The 23,783-nt window shown below is 42.2% G+C and overlaps 1 protein-coding gene across 4 annotated transcripts in view; it reads left to right on the forward strand.

Annotated features, from left to right (window-relative positions):
• lis1a (Lissencephaly-1 homolog A) overlaps positions 1-23,783 on the forward strand; it is a 74,143-nt gene that overhangs the window by 28,775 nt on the left and 21,585 nt on the right. For all 4 annotated transcript variants that reach the window (XM_014214213.2, XM_014214214.2, NM_001140383.1 and 1 more), the window contains 1 exon segment: positions 22,449-22,533. In XM_014214213.2, the coding sequence (XP_014069688.1) occupies positions 22,449-22,533 (85 nt within the window).

Genomic DNA, 23,783 nt, shown 5'->3' on the forward strand with positions numbered 1-23,783 from the left:
AATACAAGCCTGAAACTATTTCTAAAGACTGTTGACATCTAGTGGAAGCCATAGGAAGTGCAATTTTTTTTAAATTAGGGCCGATTTTCATGTTTTTATAACAATCGGTAATCGGTATTGTTGGACACCGATTTGCCCCCTTTATTTTTTGTTCTTTAAAAAAAATAAAATCACCTTTACTTAACTAGGCAAGTCAGATTAAAAACACATTCTTATTTTCATTGATGGCCTAGGAACGGGGGTTAACCTCTCTAGGGTATGTGGGACGAAATCGTCCCACCTACTCAACAGCCAGTGGAATCCCGTGGCGCGTTATTCAAATACCTTAGAAATGCTATTACTTCAATTTCTCAAACATATGACTATTTTACACCATTTTAAAGACAAGACTCTCGTTAACCTCTTGGGGCTAGGTGGGACGCTAGCGTGCCACCCGTGGTGCACTCCATCAACAGCAGGTGCATTTCAAGAGCGGCAAATTTGAATCCAAATAAATGTCAAAATTCAAATTTTTCAAAAATACAACTATGTTACACCATTTGAAAGATAAACATCTCCTTAATCTAACCACGTTTTACGATTTCAAAAAGGTTTTACGGCGAAAGCATAAATTTAGAGTATGTTAGGACAGTACATTTACAAGAGTTGTGTGTAATGTTTTGTCAAGTCAAAGACAGGGTCACCAACCATAAAACCAGCTAAAATGATGCACTAACCTTTTACAATCTCCATCAGATGACACTCCTAGGACATTATGTTAGACAATGCATGCATTTTTAGTTCTATCAAGTTCATATTTATATCCAAAAACAGCGTTTTACAATGGCATTGATGTTGAGGAAATCGTTTCCCTCCAATAACCGGCAGTCAAGTCAGCGTCACAAATTAAATAATTAAAATTAGAAAACATTGGTAAAATATTATATTGTCATTTAAAGAATTATAGATTTACATCTTTTGAACGCAATCAACTTGCCAGATTTAAAAATAACCTTACTGGGAAATCACACTTTGCAATAATCTGAGCACTGCGCCCAGAAAAATACGCGTTGCGATACAGACTAGACGTCATGTTGGGGAGATCTAAAATCGAAAATACTATGTAAATAATCCATTACCTTTGATTCTCTTCATCAGATGTCACTTCCAGGTATCACAGGTCCATAACGAATGTAGTTTTGTTCAAAAAAGCTCATCATTTATGTCCAAAAATCTCCGTCTTGTTAGCACATGATGTAAGCCAGCCGGACTTCTCGTCATGAACGAGGGGAAAAAATATATTTCCGTTCGTTCAAACATGTCAAACGTTGTATAGCATAAATCATTAGGGCCTTTTTTAACCAGAACATGAATAATATTCAAGGTGGACGAATGCATACTCTTTTATAACGTATTGGAGGGTACCCAAGATGAACTCGCGCGCCATGTGTCTAATGGGACATCATCGTTCCATGGCTCTTGTTCGGTCAGATCTCCCTCCAGAAGACTCAAAACACTTTGTAAAGGCTGGTGACATCTAGTGGAAGCAATAGGAAGTGCCAAAATATTCCTAAACCCCTGTGTTTTTCAATGGGATAGGTTTAAAGTCAATACAACACATCAGGTATCCACTTCCTGTCAGAAAATGTCTCAGGGTTTTGCCTGCCAAATGAGTTCTGTTATACTCACAGACACCATTCAAACAGTTTTGGAAACTTTTGTGTTTTCTATCCATATATAATAAGTATATGCATATTCTAGTTACTGGGTAGGATTAGTAACCAGATTAAATCGGGTACATTTTTTTTATCCAGACGTGCAAATGCTGCCCCCTAGACCCAACAGGTTAATCTGACCACACTGTCCGATTTCAAAAAGGCTTTACAACGAAAGCAAAACATTAGATTATGTCAGCAGAGTACCCAGCCAGAAGTAATCAGACACCCATTCTTCAAGCTAGCGTATATGTCACAAAAACCCAAACCACAGCTAAATGCAGCACTAACCTTTGATCTTCATCAGATGACACTCCTAGGACATTGTTATACAATACATGCATGTTTTGTTCAATCAAGTTCATATATCAAAAACCAGCTTTTTACATTAGCATGTGCCGTTCAGAACTAGCATACCCCCCCGCAAACTTCCGGTGAATTTACTAAATTACTCAAGATAAACGTTCACAAAAAACATAATTATTTGAAGAATTATAGATACAAAACTCCTTTATGCAATCGCCATGTCCGTTTTTAAAATAGCTTTTCGGCAAAAGCACATTTTGCAATATTCTGAGTAGATAGCTCGCCATCACGGGCTAGCTAATTTGACACCCACCAAGTTTGGCCCTCACCAAACTCCGATTTACTATTAGAAAAATTGGATTACCTTTGCTGTTCTTCGTCAGAATGCACTCCCAGGACTTCTACTTCAGTAACAAATGTTGGTTTTGTTCAAAATAATCCATAGTTTTGTTCAAATATCCTCTGTTTTGTTCGTACGTTCAAGACACTATCCGAAGGGTGACGAAGGGTTACGCGCCCGACGCGTTTCGTGACAAAACATTTCTAAATATTCCATTACTGTACTTCGAAGCATGTCAACCGCTGTTTAAAATCAATTTTTATGCTTTTTTTCTCGTAAAAAAGCGATAATATTCCGACCGGGAAACTCTGTTTTCGTTCAAAGACGAGAAAATAAAAACATGGTGTCGCCTCATGCACGCGCCTCCAGTCTCATTGTTCTCTGCTCGACCACTATCCAAATGCGCTACTGTTTTTCAGCCAGGGGCTCCAAAGGCATCATTCAGCGTTTTGCCTTCTTCTGAGAGCCTATGGGAGCCGTAGGAAGTGTCACGTTACAGCAGAGATCCTCAGTTTTCAATAAAGAGAGTGTAGAAGCCCAAGAAATGGTCAGAGGGCACTTCCTGTAAGGAATCTTCTCAGGTTTTTGCCTGCCATATGAGTTCTGTTATACTCAGACACCATTCAAACAGTTTTAGAAACTTTAGGGTGTTTTCTATCCAAAGCCAATAATTATATGCATATCCTAGTTTCTGGGCAGTAGTAATAACCAGATTTAAATCGGGTATGTTTTTTTATCTGGCCGTGCAAATACTGCCCCCTATCCCCAACAGGTTAACTGCCTTGTTCAGGGGCAGAACAGTTTTTTACGATGTCACCTCTGGGATTTGTTTTTGCAACCTTCCGGTTACTAGTCCAACGCTCTAACCACCTGCCTTACATTGCACTCCATGAGGAGCCTGCGTGGCAGGCTGACTACCTGTTACGCGAGGGCAGCAAGAAGCCAAGGTAAGTTGCTAACTAGCATTAAACTTAACTTATAAAAACTATCAATCTTAACATAATCACTAGTTAAACTAGTAATATCATCAACCATGTGTAGTTATCTAACGTGTCCTGCATTGCATATAATCGATGCGGTGCCTGTTAATTTCTCATCGAATCACAGCCTACTTCGACAAACGGGTGATGATTTAACAAGCGCATTTGCGAAAAAAAGCACTCATTGCACCAATGTACCTAACCATAAACATTAATGCCATTCTTTAAAATCAATACACAAGTATATATATTTTTAAACCTGCATATTTAGAAAATATTGCCTGCTAACATGAATTTCTTATCTAGGGATGTGACGTTGTTACTTCTCTTGCGTTCCATGCAAACAGTCAGGGTATATACAGCAGTTTGGGCCGCCTGGCTCATTGCGAACTGTGTGAAGTCCATTTATTCCTAACAAAGGCCGTAATTTATTTGCCATAATTGTACATAATTATGACATAACATTGAAGGTTGTGCAATGTAACAGGAATATTTAGACTTAGGGATGCCACCCGTTAGATTAAATACGGAACGGTTCTGTATTTCACTGAAATAATAAACATTTCGTTTTGGAAATGATCGTTTTCAGATTCTACCATATTAATGACCTAAGGCTCGTATTTCTGTGTTTTATTATGTTATAATTAAGTCTGTGATTTGATAGAGCAGTCTGACTGAGCGATGGTAGGCAGCAGCAGGCTCGTAAGCATTCATTCAAACAGCACCTTCGTGCGTTTGCCAGCTTTTCAATTCTTCAAGCATTGCGCTGTTTATGACTTCAACCCCCGAGATTAGGCTGGTGTAACCGATGTGAAATTGCTAGCTAGTTAGCGGGGTGCGCGCTAATAGCGTTTCAAACATCACTCGCTCTGAGACTTGGGAGTGGTTGTTCCCCTTGCTCTACATGGGTAACGCTGCTTCGAGGGTGGCTGTTGTCGATGCGTTCCTGGTTCGAGCCCAGGTAGGAGCGAGGAGAGAGATGGAAGCTATACTGTTACACTGGCAATACTAAAGTGCCTATAAGAACATCCAATAGTCAAAGGTATATGAAATACAAATTGTATAGAGAGAAATAGTCCTATAATTCCTATAACTACAACCTAAAACGTCTTACCTGGGAATATTGAAGACTCATGTGAAAAGGAACCACCAGCTTTCTTTCATATGTTCTCATGTTCTGAGCAAGGAACTTAAACGTTAGCTTTTTTACATGGCACATATTGCACTTTTACTTTCTTCTCCAACACTTTGTTTTTGCATTATTTAAACCAAATTGAACATGTTTAATTATTTGAGGCTAAATTGATAGTATTTATGTATTATATTAAGTTAAAATAAGTCATCATTCAGTATTGTTGTAATTGTCATTATTACAAACTATTATTTTTTTTAATTTTTTTAAATCGGCTGATTTTAATCGGTATCGGGTTTTTGGGGGGGGGGGGTGTCCTCCAATAATCGGTATCGGCGATGAAAAATCATCATCGGTCGACCTCTTCTATCCAAATCTATCAATTATATGCATATCATAGCTTCTGGGCCTGAGTCGCAGGCGGTTTACTTTGGGCATGCTTTTCATCTGGAGGTGAAAATAGTGCCCCCTACCCTAGTGAGGTTAAAGACACAAAGGTCAGTCAATACGGAAAAATTCAAGAAATTTGAACGTCTCTTCAAGCGCTATGATGAAACTGGCTCTCACGAGGACCGCCACAGGAATGGAAGACCCAGAGTTACCTCTGCTGAGGAGGATAAGTTCATTTAGTTATGAGCTTCAGAAACTGCAGCCCAAATAAATGCTTCACGGAGTTCAAGTAAGACACATCTCAACATCAACTGTTCAGAGGAGACTGCGTGAATCAGGCCTTCATGTTCGAATTGCTGCAAAGAAACTACTACTAAAGGACACCCGTAAGAAGAGACTTGCTTTGGCCAAGAAACATGGGTAATGGACATTTAAACCGGTGGAACTCTGTCTTTTTGGTCTGAGTCCAAATTTGAGATTTTTGGTTCCAACCGCCGTGTCGTTGTGAGACGTAGAGTAGGTGAACGGATAATCTCTGCATGTGTGGTTCCCACCGTGATGCGGGCAGGTGTGATGGTGTGGGGGTGCTTTGCTGGTGACAAGTGATTTGTTATTTAGAATTCGTTGCACACTTAACCAGCATGGCTTCCACTGCATTCTGCAGTGATACGCCATCCCATCTGGTTTGCACTTAGTCCCACTCATTTCGTTTTTCACCAGGGCAATGACCAACACACCTCCAGGTAAGGGCTATTTTACCAGGAAGGAGAGTGATGCAGTGCTGCATCAGATGACCTGGCCACACAATTTGAGATGGTTTGGGATGAGTTGGACCGCAGAGTGAAGGAAAAGCAGCGAACAAGTGCTCAGCATATGTGCGAACTCCTTCAAGACTGTTGGAAAAGTATTCCAGGTGAAGCTGGTTGAGAGAATGACGAGTAGGCAAAGGGTGGCTACTTTGATTTTTTTCAACTTTTTTTTTGATTCCTACACGATTCCATTTGTTATTTCATAGTTTTGATGCTTCAAAGTAGCCACCCTTTGCTTATTTGAGCTGTTCTTGCCATAATGGGATGGCAGGTAGTGTAGTGGTTAGAGCGTTGGGCTAGTAACTGAAAGGTTTCTGGATTGAATCCCCGAGCTGACAAGGTAAATATCTGTCGTTCTGCCCCTGAACAAGCCAGTTAACCCACTGTTCCCCGGTAGGCCATCATTGAATGTGTTCTTAACTGACTTGCCTTGTTAAATAAAGGTAAAATAAAAAATTACAAGTATTCTGACCCTTTGCTGTGAGACACAAAATTGAGCTCTGGTGTGTCCTGTTTCCATTGATCGTCCTTGATGTTTCTTCTACTTGATTGGAGTCCAGCTGTGGTAAATCCAATTAATTTAGATATAATTTGGAAAGGCACACACCTGTCTATAAGGTCCATCCATTGACAGTGCATGTCGGAGCAAAAACCAAGCCATGAGGACGAATGAATTGTCCGTAGTCCTCCGAGACAGGATTTTGTCGAGGGTCACGTTTGGGGAGGAGTACCAAAACAGTTCTGCAGCATGAAGGTCCCCAAGAACAGTGGCTTCATCATTCTTAAATGGAAGAAGTTCGCAACTACCACGACTTCCTAGAGCTGGCTGCCTGGCCATACTGAGCAGTCAGGGGTGAAGGGCCTTGGTCAGGGAGGTGACCAAGAACACAGTGGTCACTCTGACAGGGCTCCGGAGTTCCTCTGTGGAGATGGTTGTCCATCTGGAAGATTCTCCCATCTCTGCAGCACTCCACCTATCAGGCCTTTATGGTAGAGTGGCCAGACAGAAACCACTCAGTAAAAGTCACATGACAGCCCGCTTTGAGTTTGCCTAAAGACTCTCAGACCATGAGAAACAAGATTCTTTGGTCTGATGAAACCCAGATTGAAATCTTTGCCCTGAATGCCAAATGTCACGTCTGGAGTAACCTGGCACCATCCCTACTGTGAAGCATGGTGGTGGCATCATGCTGTGGGAATGTTTTTCAGCTAGTCAGGATGGAGGGAAAGATGAACTGAGCAAAGTACAGAGAGCCTTGAAAACCTTCTCAGGACATCAGACTGGGGCGACGGTTCACCTTCCAACATAACAACGACCCTAAGCACACAGCCAAGACAACGAGGGAGTGGCTTCAAGACAAGTTTCAATGTCTTTGAGGCCCAGCCAGAGCCTGGACTTGAACCTGATCGAATATTTCTGGAGAGAGCTGGAAATGGCTGTGCCGCAACTCTCCCCATCCAACCTGACAGAACATGATGGGATCTGCAGAGAAGATGGGAGAAATTCCCCAAATACAGGTGTTCCAAGCTTGTAGCGTCATACCCAGGAAGACTTGGGGCTGCCAAAGGTGCTTCAACAAAGTACTGAGTAAAGGGTCTTAACACTTATGTAAATGTAACACCCCCCAAAAAATATATCATTTTTTGCAAAAATGTCTATAAACCGGTTTTTATTTATTTTTTGCTTTGTATTTTATGGGGTATTGTGTGTAGATTGAAGAGAGGGTGGGGAAACTATTTAATCGATTAGAGTAAGGTTTACCCTTTAGCGCAGGGGTGGGAAACTCCTTTCCCCAAGGGCCTCACCTGATGTCACACTTTTTTCCATGCCTGGCAAACACAGCTGTTTAATCAAATTGCATTCTAAACTGAAGATCATGATTAGGTGATTATTAGAGTCTGGTGTTTCGGCTGGGGGGGATAAAAAAAAAAAACTCCAATCAGGCCCTCGGACTGGAATTAACCACTCCTCAAATTGTATTGGTCACATACACATGGTTAGCAGATGTTACTGAGAGTGTAGCGAAATGCTTATGCTTCTAGATCCGACAGTCCAGCGGTATCTAACAGGTTTTGTTGTGGAATTGTTAGATATTACCTAATACACACAATCTTGTAAAGGAATGGGATAAGAATATATAAAATATATGGATGAGCAGTGACAGAGCCACTAAGATGCAATAGATATCATAGAATAGTGTACAGTATATACACTACCGTGCATGCGTTTGGGGTCACTTAGAAATGTCCTTGAAAGAAAAGCACTTTTTTGTCCATTTAAATTAACATAAAATTGATCAGAAATAGTGTAGACCTTGTAAATGACTATTGTAGCTGGAAACTGCAGATCATTTAAAAAAAATGGAATATCTACATAAATGTACAGAGGTCCATTTATCAGCAACCATCACGCCTGTGTTCCAATGGCACGTTGTGTTAGCTAATCCAAGTCAATTATTTTCTTCCAATTTTCGCCTAAAATGACATACCCAAATCTAACTGCCTGTAGCTCAGGTACTGAAGCAAGGACATGCATATTCTTGATACCATTTGTAAGGAAACACTTTGAAGTTTGTGGAAATGTGAATTTATTGTGGGAGAAAAAAACACGAGATCTGGTAGAAGAAAATACAAAGAAAAAACAACCCCTTTTTTTTCCTACCGTCTTTGAAATGCAACAAAGATCCCACTTCCAGCCATAGCTCTGGTTGTAATTCCAATGGTGTCCACCAGATGGCAGCGGTGTGTGCTAATTTTCCGATGGTTAACTTGAAGTATGAGCGAACTACATGACATTTAGTGTGAAGTTACACAGGTACATTTGGGCAAATCATGAAGGAGACATTTGCATTCATATTACCTTTTTTTGCAAGAATATCGTCAAATCTGTATTTAGCTTTTACAGTATTAGTAGCCATATTGTAAGTTCAACATTTGCAAAACACCCAGTTTTCATAACTTAATAACTCTGAATATTTTCGTATATTTTTTTTCTCCAAAAGGAAAGGCATGCTGTCGCAAAAGGTTAGCAACTACATTTTGCGACAGATACGGGGTTCCTGATACTCCCATAAAGCCCAGCTCATTGGGTATCTAGCTAGCTTTGTTTGACCCCTATTGGTGCTTATTTGACATAGTAACAGTCGATCAAGTGAAGACCGCCCGTGTCATCGGCGTGCCATGAAGGCGTCACTCTCTGACCAAATTTGGTGTCAGATGGGATATACTACACCCCTAATGATATAGTGAAGTCTGGTTACGTTCTAGGATCTCTGAGGAATACATACGAACTGGTTGAATAAACATTTGGGGTTAGATTTTCAGATTTCTTTGCAAATTGAACGAGTGAAAATACAAAATCGATTGTGCATGCTATATGGACCTTTTTAGGATATGAAAAGGGATTTTATCTAACAAAGCGACACTTCATGTTATCTCTGGGACCCTTGATGATAAATCAGAGCAAGACTTCAGAATGTAAGTACACATTTCACCTTCAGAGGGGAATTTATCAAACCTATCGCGGTGAAAAGTGTTTTGTTAGGAGCTCTCAAACAATAGCATGCCATTTTTTCACAGTAATAGCTACTGTAAATTGGACAGTGCAGTTATATTAACGAGAATTTAAGCTTTCAGCCGATATAAGACATATGTACCGACATTTGTTGTTTCTCTAAAATCTGTGACCGTTGACGGGGCAGATTTTTTTTTCTCCCAAATCCCTTTAACGGGATCGATTTGACAACATCCGGTGAAATGGCAGAGCGCCAAATGCAAATTAAATTACTATAAAAATGTAACTTTCATGCAATCACAAGTGTAATACATAAGCTTTATTTTTAACTTCTTGTTAATCCAGCCACCATGTCAGATTTCAAAAAGGCTTTACTGCGAAAGCAAACCATGCGACAATCTGAGGACAGCACCCCGCATACAAATGCATGACAAACATTTTTCAACCAGGGAGGTGCGACACGAAAGTCAGAAATAATGATATAATTCATGCCGTACCTTGGAAGATATTCTTCTGTTGGCACTCAAATGTCCCAGAAACATCACAAATGGTCCTTTTGTTCAATAAATTGCTTGTTTATATCCCCAAAATGTCCATTTATTTGGCGCGTTTGATTCAGAAATACACCGGTTCCAACTCGCCCAACATGACTACAAATGATCTAATAAGTTACCTGTAAACTTGGTCCAAACACAACTTTCCTAATCCATCCTTAGGTATCCTAAAACGTAAATAATCGATTAAATTTAAGACGGAATATACTGTGTTCAATAGCGGATACAAACAACGTGTAGCAAGTTCCAGGTCACGCGCAACACACAATAGAGTCCACTGGGCTTGACACTCACAGAGAACAGCCGTACTTCTTCATTTCTCTAAAGAAAAACGTCAACGGTCTTTAGAAATTAGTTGATATCTAGTGGAAGACATCGGAACTGCAACCAGGTTCCTCATAAATCTAGTTTCCCATTGAAAACTAATGGAAAACACATTGAGCTCCAATTTTTTATTATTATTTTTTTTTTCTGGATGGATTGTGCTCGGGGTTTCGCCTGCCAAATCAGTTCTGTTATACTCAGACATTATTCAGACAGTTTTAGAAACTTCAGTGTTTTCTATCCAAATCTACTAATAATATGCATATCCTAGCTTCTGGGCCTGAGTTGCAGGCAGTTTACTTTGGGCACGCTTTTCATCCGGATGTGAAAATACTGCCCCCTAGCCCAAAGAGGTTTTAAATAGTACCCGCAAAACACCAGTCTCAACGTCAACAGTGAAGAGGCGACTCCGGGATGCGGGAGTTCCTCTGTCCGGTGTTTGTTCTTTTGCCCATATTAATCTTTTGTTTTTATTGGCCAGTCTGAGATGTCGCTTTTTCTTTGCAACTCTGCCTAGAAGGCCAGCATCCTGGATTTGCCTCTTCACTGTTGACATTGAGACTGGAAAATTGAAGAGGGTCTAGGGTGGCAGGTAAGGTGGCGGTGATATGATCCTTGATATGTCTCTCAAAGCGCTTCATGATGACAGAATGAGTGCTACGGGGTGATAGTTATTTAGTTCAGTTACCTTTGTTCTTGTTCCCAAGAAAGCAAAGGTGGCCATCTTGAAGCATGTGGGGCCAGCAGACTGGGTTAGGGATTGACTGACTCAATAAGTCCGTAAACACGCCAGCTGGTCTGCGCATGCTCTGAGGACGCGGCTAGGGATGCCGTCTGGGCCGGCAGCCTTACGAGGGTTAACACGTTTAAATGTTTTACTCACGTCGGCCACGGAGAAGGAGAGCACACAGTCTTTGGTAGCGGTTCGCGTTGATGGCACTGTATTGTCCTCAAAGCGCTTGTGGTGTTTTTGTAGTCCTTGATTGTCTGTAGGCCCCGCCACATCTGGTGTTTGAGCCGTTGAATTGCGACGCCACTTTGTCTCTATGCTGCTAGGCAGGTAGCTTAGTGGTTAGAGCGTTGGGCCAGTAACTGAAAGGTTGCTAGATCGAATCCCCTAGCTGACAAGGTTAATATCTGTCATTCTGCCCCTGAACAAGGCAGTTAACCCACTGTTCCCCAGTAGGCCGTCATTGTAAGTAAGAATTTGTTCTTAATTGTCTTGCCTGGCTAAGTAAAGGTGAATTATTTATATTTTTTTATAAATGTAAAAATATATACTTTTTATATACTGAAGCTTGTTTGATTGCCATTACGGAGGGAATAACTACAATGTTTGTGTTGGGCCATATTCCCAGTTGCCCTGACGTGATTAAATGCGGTGGTACGTTCTTTCAGTTCTGCGCGAATGTTGCCGTCAATCCACGGTTTCTGTTTAGGGAAGGTTTAAATAGTCACATTGTGTACAACATCTCATATACACTTCATTATAAACTCGCTCACTGAGTCAGCGTATATCAATGTTATCTGAGGATACCTGGAACATATCCCAGTCCACCTGATCGAAGCAATCTTGAAGCGTGGAATCTGATTTGTGCTTACCAGTGTTGGATAGACCTAAGCATGGGTGCTTCCTGTTCTAAACTGAGAAAAAAAAGAAACATCCCTTTTTCAAGACCCTGTCATTCAAAGTTAATTCATAAAAATCCAAGTAACTTCAGATCTTCATTGTAAAGGGTTTAAACACTGTTTCCCATGCTTGTTTAATGAACCATAAACAATTATTGAACATGCACCTGTGGAACGGTCGTTAAGACCGTAACAGCTTACAGACGGTAGGCAATTAAGGTCACAGTTATGAAAACTTAGGACACTACAGAGGCCTTTCTGTGGACTCTGAAAAACACCAAAATAAAGATGCCCAGGGTCCCTGCTCATCTGTGTGAACATGCCTTAGGCATGCTGCAAGGAGGCATGAGGACTGCAGATGTGGCCAGGGCAATAAATTGCAATGTCCGTACTGAGACGCCTAAGGCAGCGCTTCAGGGAGACGGGACGGACAGGTGATCGTCCTCGCCGTGGCAGACCACGTCTGGGACCTGTTGGATCGGAGGGTGAGGGCTAGGGCCATTTCCCCCAGAAATGTTTGGGAGCTTGCAGGTGCCTTGGTGGAAGAGTGGGGTAACATCTCACAGCAAGAACTGGGAAATCTGGTGCAGTCCATGAGGAGGTGATGCACTGCAGTACTTAATGCAGCTGGTCGCCACACCAGATACTGACTGTTACTTCTGATTTTGACCCCCCCCCTGTTCAGGGACACATTATTCCATTTCTCTTAGTAACATGTCTGTGGAACTTGTTCAGTTTCTCAGTTGTTGAATCTTATGTTCATACAAATATTTACACAAGTTAAGTTTGCTGAAAATAAACGCAGTTGACCATGAGAGGACGTTTCTTTTTTTGCTCAGTTTAGTTTCTGCATATAGGAGGAGAGCAACAAGATGGAGTCTTGGTCGGATTTTCCAAAAGGATGCCGGGTGAGGGCCTTGTTTGTGTCGCGAAATTTAGAGTAGCAATGGTTGAGCGTGTTACTCGCTCGTCTACTGCAATTGATAGGCTGATAGATTTTAGGTAGACTTGTTCTCAAATTAGCTTGGTTAAAATTCCCAGCTTCAATAAATGCAGCCTCAGTATATATGGCTCCAGTTTGCATAAGGTCCAGTGAAGTTCCTTGATGGCCGTTTTGGTTTCCGCTTGCGGGGGGATATACACGGCTGTGACAATAACAAAGGAGCGTTCTCTTGGGAGATAATGCAGTTTGTCATTTGACCTTGAGGATTTCTAGGTCAGGTGAACAAAACGACTTCAGTTCTTATATGATGGTTCAATTACACCATGAGTCGTTAATCATGTAACATACACCCCCTGCCCTTCTTTCCGGAGAGCTGTTTATTCCTGTTGGCAGCATGCACTGAATATCCCGTTGGCTGTACTGACCCTGACACCATGTCCCAAGCTAGCCACGTTTCGGTGAAACGGTATGTTACAATCCCAGATATCTCTTTGGAATTCAACTCTTGCCCTAATTTCGTCGACTTTAACTAGGGACTGGACGTTAGCGAGTAATATACTCGGAAGCGGTGGGTGATGTGCGTGCATCCGAAGCTTCACTAGGATACCGCTCCGGCCCCCCTCCTCCGGCAGTGTTGTTTTGGGTCGGCCTCGAATAATTTCGACCGCTACAGACGTTTTCATGAGAAGACCGATTTTCGGGATGTCTCATGGTCTGACAAACACCGCTCTAGCTCTGCCACCTTTCACCTCAGATGCGGAAGAGCAATATCGGTGGATGCGGTGGATTGAGAAACATATCTCTTGCTGAAATAAAATATAGGTATTTTTTATGTTTATTCGATTTCCACAGATTTCCACCCTACTGTTGTAGGCCAAGGGTTAATTGCTGGATGTCTGCCGGTAAGAAGACTGTTAATTACTGTTGTCTAATGATGAAGACATGGGGTCAGTCTCATGGTACGCTATTCCCTACATAGTGCACTACATTAGGCCAGAGCTCCCTATTCCCCATACCAGAGCCCTATGAGACACTGGTCATTAGTAGTACGCTAATAGGGAATAGGGAGCTATTTTGTCTGGAGTAGCCCAACCCCACCTATCAGATACATTGAACTGGACAGAATTTGTATGACTGACTTGTCTTTTTCATGGACATTTTAGGGTTGCCCAGGGATACAACTGTAATGACCCAATCCTTTTATATAATTGGTTCAAACTCCTGAATGTTAGAGGCAACAAGGCCTTTCCTACACATTCTCAAAGAACTGTTGAGTACAGTACATACAAGGATCATGGTTAGAGAGGGGGAAAGAATATGTGCACATGCTCCACACAATCCTTTGTTATAGAAATGTCTTAAAAGCTCCCCGCTCCCTTGTTTTTCTCCCTTTCTCCCTCCCCCTCTGTCGGCAGAGTAACTCCTGTGCCCTACAATAGTGCTGCTCTTCCATGGCTTCCACATGGCTGATCATGGATTCGTGATCTTAACCGCTCTACTAAGCCATGTATCCCTCCGACTCAGAGCAGGCAAGCACCGGACACTATGGGCTGTAAACAGTCCCATTCTTTGCCCAAGGACAGCGATGGGAATGTAATAAAGAAACCCACCACTTCTTCTCGCAAGCGCTCTCACATTGCTTTTATTTATCGAATGTCTATCTCTCTCTCTGTAATGTCTTTCTCTGCCTGCCAGTAAGTGGCCTTGTCTTTTTATAACTGTACTGAGCCCGGTCCTCCACCCTGTTTGTTTCCACTGAGGTTATCATTTCACAGGCCAGAGAGAGGAGCACTGAGAGAAACACTGAGCCAGAACAAGCCCAGGTTGTGATATCATTCTCTATATACGGCAGCAGGCAGGCAGCGCAGGGCAACTCATAAAACATTGAGCCTATTCAGAGTTAAGGTCTACCACATAGAAGCCTTAATACGCCAATACCACACTTGGGTTCAAATAATACCATGTTATCTTTCAAATACTTTAGTTGCACGTCATTGAGCTTGCCTGGGTTAATGGAATAGTCCAAGAAGTGCAAATTCCACCCAATCGGTAATCCAGGCAGGCAAGAAAACGAATACTAGCTACCTTATTTTAAAACCAGGTCTGCAGGGTATACCTACACACAACCAGCATATATGATCATCAAAGACTTGACCTACATACAAATGGATATACAATTCTAAAGGGAATAGAATTCTATATGTGACACGGTTCCTCACAGTTCAGACATTGCTTATAAAACATTCAATGATACAGGCTAGTGTTGAAATATTCAGCAGGTCTATACATCTTCTTGTCTACTGGTGTGATGTCAAGTGTACTTGAGAAACCTTGTTAGAGATGCACCACTGGCTAGATGGTGTCCTGGCTGGCGAAGCAGAAAAGCTGGTTTTATAGCCTGGATTGATTGACCAGTAAGAAGATGGCAAAGTAGCCCATGGCTTGGTAATGATTGGTACAATCAAGACTGAGTGAGTGTATACTGAAATGTGTGAATGTCTGACTCTATGGTCTGTTGTAGGGTATAAGACTGGGCAGTATGTAACAACCCCCCCCCCCCTGTCCATGTAGTATTATTCATTATGATCTAAAAGGCAAAACTGACTCTATCAGCAATCCTACTCTGAGATGCTTGATACATGCAGCACCAGGTCTCAGTGGCGCTTTGCTTCTAAATTAATTTCATAGTGAATTTAGGGGTGGCAGGTAGCCTAGTGGTTAGAGCGTTGGGCCATAACTGAAAGGTTGCTAGATTGGCTCCGAGCTGACAAGGTAAATATCTGTCGTTCTGCCCCTGAACAAGGCATTTAATCCACTGTTCCTAGGCCGTCATTGTAAATATGAATTTGTTTTTAACTGACTTGTCTAGTTAATTTAAGGTTAAATAAAAAAAAAAAAATAGTGATGCAGTGTGAAAGCTGTGCAGCAGCGTGGCTGCTCTGGGGCGGGGCTCTTGAAGCTAGTATGTGTGGTGAGGATCTAGCTCAACAGGAAGTGATGTGATCAACAAACTGGCTGGCTGGCAACAGGCTAGTGCTCTATGAACTAATGCAGCATCTCCTTGCTCTGTTTGTGGTATATTCTTCATGGAACTGCTCTCACTGTACTGTCTCTGCCATTTGAATACCAGCATTGCACCTTCTGCTGCATTCAGCCTATGTTTAGGGTTGTTATACGTTTTTGTCTACTCTCCCATTGGTGCAATAGCTGGTGAAATCCTTGTTATAGGAGTTTCTCATGATGTCTTATTTTTATAAAAAGGGTGGGGTTGGGTATTGGCTGTCTTTAAGTAAGCAGCATGACGTAATCTATTTGCCAGACACATTTTAGATGGATAGTTGATATGTGTGACATCGGTGTGTGTTGAATTGGTAAACAACAGGTTTTGTACATACAGCATGTACTCTGAGCGAGGATGTCTTTTGTTACCTCTGGCCATGGCGACCCACTCACTGATACCAACCAACCACAGTTTCCTCTCACTGTGGGCTGGTAGCCATGGAGACCAGCGTGCCTGCGCTCTGTTAGTCCTCTCTTCCCATTTCTCTCTCCTACCCTCTCCCTTTTCTTTTTCCCTCTGTTTTCTCTTCCTCTTCTCTCCCTCTTTTTCCCCTTCTCTCCCTCGTCTGTTCTTGCCATATAGTGAATTTGAGATATATATATATATATATATATATATATATATATATATATATATATATATATATATATATATATATATATATATATATATATATATATATATATATATATTTAAAAAAATAAATCCCCCCCAGAGGTCGAGCCAGGGTGAGGAGGGAAAAGCATGGATCTCAGCAGTCAGTCCGACACTGCAGCATCTTGATTCTTGACTGATGCTGACACTAAAATGCTTTTGTCCTTCCCAGTCTGTTTGTTGCTCTTATTGATACATCCTGTTCCTAGCTGAGGTAGAATAATGAATTGGCCAGATATTTCACCAGATGTATAAATGTGACGCATCCGCTTGGCGTTTCCACTCACTACCAAATATGGTAGTGAGAGGAAGCCCATTGGCCAGCAGTGGGAGAAGATGGAATGAGATGTATTTTGGCTGACCATCTGTAAATGTTCTTATAGATGAAACATTTTGATCTCAATACAGTTTTCTGTTCCCAAAACTAGAATCCAGAGTGGACTTTAAAAAAGTTAAAAAAAAAAATAAGGCTTGTTTAAAGGAGTGCCATGGTGAATTGAGTTATTGCACATGGGCACTTCAGAGTAGGCGTTCCATAACGGAAATATGCAAATGCATGGTAGAACGTGCCAATAGCATCTCGCTAGCTCATGCTTGGCTCTGCTCACCTTCTTGCTTGCTCTGCCCACTATCACTCATTTGTTCCCATTTGAAACAACAGGCTGTGATCGATCGTGGCTTAGTTTTAACAATCCTTGGTGGTACTGTAAGGGTTTAATGAATCTGAAATGAGATGGGGTGATGTCTGTATCTCTCGCTTGGCTCTGGAAACCCTTGTGCAGGGTTTTGTGCGTTTCTGGAGGGAAGGACAGAACAGGCTGTGGCTGGTTTGGGTTCTTTTAATATCTCTGTAGATGACACCAAGGATCTTTTTGTTTTGCCCGTCTCAGCTGAGAGGCCCACAGTGTACCATTGTCTGCTGCTGCAAGCAGCCCCAGAGTAAGACTGACTGTTCTGTTGCAGCCCAGGATGACACTAGTACATACGCACAACCAATATGCTTCAGGGGTTTCTGTCTCTGTCTGCTGGGCCTGGGTGGAGCTTGGGAAACACGGTACACACACAGTCGCAACACACATCTTTCTACTCTTTTACACAACACACTAACCTCCTCACCAGACCTGCAGCAGGCTGTCACACGAGCGATAACCCCCTGCTGACCTTCAGCTGTAATCACACTGCTTCTGTCATCTGGGAGTAGGCAGGGATACAGGAGGGGTGGAATAGGAGGAGGGGCGAGGGCAGGGTGGTACATGGGGCACAGGGTGCAGTCAGGCTGAAAGGCCAGCTACATGCTGTCCTGACAGACTGTCAAACAGACACACACACCACTTTAAAGCCAGCCAGCCTCCGTGTCTCTGCCAAGCCCAACATCTTTTTATTTTTTTTGGTCATTTTTCTCACTCAGATGAATAGCCTTGCCCAATGCCCCCACACACACCCAGACCCATACAATGCTGTTGGAGTAAGCCCTCCTTGAACTTTGACACCTAATATCGATATTTACTACTTAACCTCTATGGGCTAGCGTCCCACCTACTCAACAGCCAGTTGAATCCCGTGGCGCGTTATTCAAATACCTTAGAAATGCTATTACTTCAATTTCTCAAACATATGACTATTTTACAGCATTTTAAAGACAAGACTCTCGTTAATCTAACCACACTGTCCGATTTCAAAAAGGCTTTACAACGAAAGCAAAACATTAGATTATGTCAGCAGAGTACCCAGCTAGTATATAATGTCACAAACCCAAACCACAGCTAAATGCAGCACTAACCCTTGATGAGCTTCATCAGATGATAATCTTAGGACATTATGTTATACAATACATGCATGTCTGTTCAATCAAGTTCATATTTATATCAAAAACCAGCTTTTTACATTGGCAGGTGACTAGCATGTGACTAGCATTCCCATCGAACACTTCCGGTGAATTTACTAAATTACTCACGATAAACGTTCACAAAAAGCATAACAATTATTTTAAGAATTATAGATACAGAACTCCTCTATGCACTCGGTATGTCCGATTTTAAAATAGCTTTTCGGTGAAAGCACATTTTGCAATATTCTAAGTAGATAGCCCGGCATCACAGGGCTAGCTATTTAGACACCCAGCAAGTTTAGCACTCACCAAAGTCAGATTTACTATAAGAAAAATGTTATTACCTTTGGTGTTCTTCGTCAGAATGCACTCCCAGGACTGCTACTTCAATAACAAATGTTGGTTTGGTCCCAAATAATCCATTGTTATATCCAAATAGCGGCGTTTTGTTCGTGCGTTCATGACACTATCCGAAAGGGTAAATAAGGGTGACGAGCACGACGCGTTTCGTGACAAAAAAATTGTAAATATTCCATTACCGTACTTCGAAGCATGTCAACCGCTGTTTAAAATCAATTTTTATGCAATTTTTCTCGTAAAAAAGCGATAATATTCCGACCGGGGAAATCGTTTTTTAATACAAAGAGTGAAATTAAAAGCATGCTATCCCCTCATGTACGAGCCTCAGTCTGATGGCCCTCTGATAGAGCACTAATGTGTTTCAGCCTGGGGATGGAATTACATCGTTCAGCTTTTTCCCGCCTTCTGAGAGCCCATGGGAGCCGTAGGAAGTGTCACGTCATGCCAGAGATCCCCTGTTTTTGTTAGAGATGATCAAGGAGGGCAAGAAATGGTCAGACAGGCCACTTCCTGTTCAGAATCTTCTCAGGTTTTTGCCTGCCAAATGAGTTCTGTTATACTCAGACACCATTCAAACAGTTTTAGAAACTTTAGGGTGTTTTCTATCCAAAGCCAATAATTATATGCATATTCTAGTTACTGGGCAGGAGTAGTAACCAGATTAAATCGGGTACGTTTTTTATCCAGCCGTGCAAATACTGCCCCCTATCCCCAACAGGTTAAACTCACATTCTGTTCTCACTGTAAATTCATTCTGTTCAGACCAGGGTTTCCGTTAGCCAGTAATAGCTGGCTTTTGTCCGTTAATTGTCAGAAGAAGAAAATAAAAAATCCCAAAATGCAAAGTAATGCTTTTTAGGCTATTCATTCATTAGGCTATTCACCAGTTGCGGTAAATACATTTGACTGGCCATGCTTATGTCTAAGTTACTTTGTATAATTTTGTGGAATTAAATTGCTGTGTGTACAGTATTTGTTTTAATCACATGTGTACAGCATACATATACAGAGCCTTTGAAATGACAATCTGTCAGACAGACTGCAGTATCTTCCGCTGCTTTCGAGACAGCTGGGAACTCTTGAAAAATGAGGTCAAATCATGACGTCTGATCTTCAGGTCGGAAAGTCGGAGCTCTAGAAAGAAGCCGGAGTTCCCGAGTTAGATGACTGTTCAAAACAATTTTTTCCAGTCGGAGCTAATGTTTAAAAAATAATAATTGTCTCGAATGCACAGAAGTCGGAAGTCTGATATTCCTGTGGTCCCAGTTGTTTTGTAAGAGAGGCGATGGAAGGCAGGCTTCATCAGCGCATCACACCACTTTGCAATGAACTGGAGGCAGTATGCATTTTTAAAACATACTTGTGTGTATACAGTGTGTGGACACCCCTTCAAATTAGTAGATTCAGCTATTTCAGCCACACCCGTTGCTGACAGGTGTATAAAATCAAGCACACAGCCATGCACTCTCCGTAGACAAACATTGGCAGTAGAATGTCCTTATTGTAGGGCTCAGTGACTTTCAACGTGGCACCGTCATAGGATGCCACCTTTCCGACAAGACCGTTTGTCAATTTTCTGCCCTGCGAAAGCTTCCCCTGTCAACTGAAAAAGGTGTTATTGTGAAGTGGAAACGTCTAGGAGCAAAAACTGCTTAGCCACGAAGTGGTAAGCCACACAAGCTCAAAATGGGACTGTCGAGTGCTGAAGTGAGTAGCACGTAAAAATCGCGTCCTCATTTGCAACACTCACTACTGAGTTCCAAACTGCCTCTGGAAGCAACGTCAGCACTAACTGTTTGTCGGTAGCTTCATGAAATGGATTTCCGTGGCCCAGCAGCCACACAGAACCCTAAGATCACCATGTGCAATGCCAAGCGTCAGCTGGTGTGGTGTAAAGCTCGCTGCCATTGGAGTAGTGGAAACGCCTTCTCTGGAGTGATTAATGGCGCTTGACTATCTGGTAGTCCGACAGACGAATCTTGGTTTGGGGGATGCCAGGAGAACGCCTTCCCCAATGCATAGTGGAGCTGTTTTTCATGGTTCGGGCTAGGCCCCTTACTCCCAGTGAAGGGAATTCTTAACACTACAGCCTAGTGACATTCTAGACGGTTCTGTGCTTCAAACTTTGTGGCAACGGCATGGGAAAAGCCCATTCCTGTTTCAGCATGACAATGCCCTGTCTACAAAGTGAGGTCCCTACAGAAATCGTTTGACGAGATCAATGTGAAAGAACTTGATTGGCCTACACAGACCCCTGACCTCAACATCATTGAACACCTTTGGGATGAATTAGAACGCTGACTGCAAGCTAGGCCTAATCACCTAACATCAGTGCCCGACCTCACTAATACTCTTGTGGCTGAATGGAAGCAAGTCCCCGCAGCAATGTTCCAACATCTAGTGGAAAGCCTGCCCAGTAGAGTGGAGGCTGTTATACCAGCAAACGGGGGACCAACTCCATATTACTGCCCTTGATTTTGGAATGAGATGTTTGACGAGCAGGTGTCTACATACTTTTGGTGATGTAGTGTATACGTAATTTGAAACCTGAACGTTTTAATACATAGAGGCATGTCTTAACTTGCTTCAAAGCAGCCTATTAGATCTCCCTTTTTTACTTTCCCAATGGATATTTTCATATCAGTCACATGAAACCGCTTGCATGTGCTGTGCACTTAGACAACTGTTTTCCCACTAATTGCGTTATGAAACAAACATTTGTGTGTGGCCTACTGTCTTGTGCACGTTTGTCACGAGAATTTTGTTATCTCAATGGTTGAACTCAACTATCACTCAAGCTTTGACCAATTCCCAGAGGTTGTAACGTTCTGGTTAATGAAGAATTAGACAAAGTCCCAGTCTGCAATAGATCAATACTTTATTCAGAGAGCGCTCTGCCCCTCAAAATTCAGAGCCAGTCTTTTTACACACACACACACACACACACACACACACACACACAATTTCTTATCATAGGCTACTCCCTGCTTAGACAGGCAGTATTTTTTTCCCACCCCCCCATACATGGTTCTCGCCTCACAGTTGCTCCCTGCTTGCATAGCTACAAAATAATACAATGCCCTAGTTATAATTCTAACCAAGCTACACACATCAGATTATATTCTTATGATTCTAACACATTTCACACAGTTATGCAGTTTCAGGGTGGAATACTTTAGTCATTATCTTAAACATATGCATTGGGTGCAACATTGATAGAATGTGTATGTCAATAAATGTAATGTTGCTGGTCAAATGTCCTGCTCCACATTTTCTTAATGGAAACCCTGGTTCAGACAACAGTTTCAGCTGAATGACTTTTAGCACTGAAATAACCTAGCCCTGGGTGGGTAAATTTAGCCTCAGCTGTGGCTTTAGTTCCAGGGTGCACCCACAGGTCAGTTAAGTGTGTGTGTTGGCCCAACCCTGAACAGAGGAAGAGTCGGGCAGTCATTTCACTGTATCTTCTCTCTGTCTGGTTTATCTCCATCTCATACCGCTAGCTCATCTTTCACTTGGCTCGTGTCTCGTCTAATGTAAAGAATTTTATAGACTAGCAGTGTGTGTGTGTGTGTGTGTGTGCGGACTCTGCAGTTGTTTCTGTGGTGTACAGTAGGCTTGTTTTCATTTTCTCTCTACTCTGTGGGAGTGATTCCTCCATTATGTGCCCAGAGCAACAAGATCTCATTATCGACAGCAGACATGTGCTATCTGTGCCAAATTGGTCTGTGCGTGTTTTTTTTTCTATAATGCATGTCAAACAAAAGACCAATGCAATTTACATGTTACTCAGACATGCTTATTTTCTTTATTTGTTTTACCTGTAGTCAAATCCCAGACTCAAGCCTTTTCTAAATTAAGTCAATGTCTCGTCTTCTAATCTCTACTGCTTTTAACAAGGTAACTAATTGCTGTTTTGTCCTATTGCAGAAATCGAGCGATAGCTGATTATCTTCGTTCCAATGGATATGAAGAGGCTTATTCAACGTTCAAGAAGGAAGCAGAATTAGACATGGTGAGTAATGATGGAACATTATATATATATATATATATATATATATATATATATATATATATATATATCACACACACACACACACACACACACACACACACACACACACACACACACACACACACTATCAATCAAGCCTATTTACCCAAACAATATGGCTTTAACTTCTGCTTTATTCCCCCTTTTAATTGACACAGACGCGTGACTGAAGCCATATGAGCCTGATTAAGGTGCTTTAGAGCCATGATTAGGTAGTCTGACACACACACACACACACACACGGGGGTGACGCTGCAGTCAGGGTTGTGGAACAGAAGATGCAGATAACCTCTCTCCCTGTCTTCCTAGCTGTGCTCTATCAGAGCTAATGTAACTGCAGGTAGCTAGCAGCTAAAGCCCCGAATGAAAGAGCCCTTTGAATTTATGCAATGAACAATCTCTCCTCAAACAAGACAAAACAAGGAGCCAAGACAACGTGTGACAAGTTAACATGTAAATGCTCCCTCTGCCTCTCTTTCTCCCAGTCTTTGTCATGACCTCCCTATTTTTGTATAGCACAGATAGGAGAGGGTCTTCAGTCCTTCCTTCTCCCTAGTTAGTGGAAACAGGCTGAATAATAGATGATTACTATGGACGGAGAAGCTCTCTGATGCGTCTGACACCACACACGCACGCACTTTGGAAGGATTGTGTTAAAAGCCTGCCCTAATGATGCTGGCAATTCCATTAACAGCCTTCCATTGCCTTAATCTAGTCTATTCATTATCTGTTAAATGAGGAGGCTATGCCAATGGAGAATGAAGGCATTTCCCCTAATGCTACATTTACACAGCCTTTGTCTTGGGTTTCTTTTAAGACCTCCTAAAATAATGTAATGCGCTATCTAGGTGAGCAGAGTGGTGTTGAAGATGGCATACTAAACAGCATGCCACACCTCACGTCTGGCACGGCCCGCACGCGCGCACACATACACCCTGCTGATAGACTGGCAGACCATAGAGATAAGGTGGTGTGTGTGTGGAGCACTGACTGACTTTGTGTTAAGCCATCGGCAGATGGCAGATCACATTTCTCTCTCCTCCCTCTCTTCACAGGCACAGTGCCACGACTCCTTTCATCCCTCCATCACCTCTCCTCCTCCCCCCTTCTTATCGCTCCAAGCGCTGAGCGAGGCAGCAACTGTTCTCTTGTACACCTCTGCTATTTCTTCCAAGGAGCAGCAGCAGCTCAGCTTCAGTACACACACCTGC

This window comes from Salmo salar, chromosome ssa09 (genome assembly GCF_905237065.1).
Source record: "Salmo salar chromosome ssa09, Ssal_v3.1, whole genome shotgun sequence".
NCBI classification, from domain to species: Eukaryota; Metazoa; Chordata; class Actinopteri; order Salmoniformes; family Salmonidae; genus Salmo; species Salmo salar.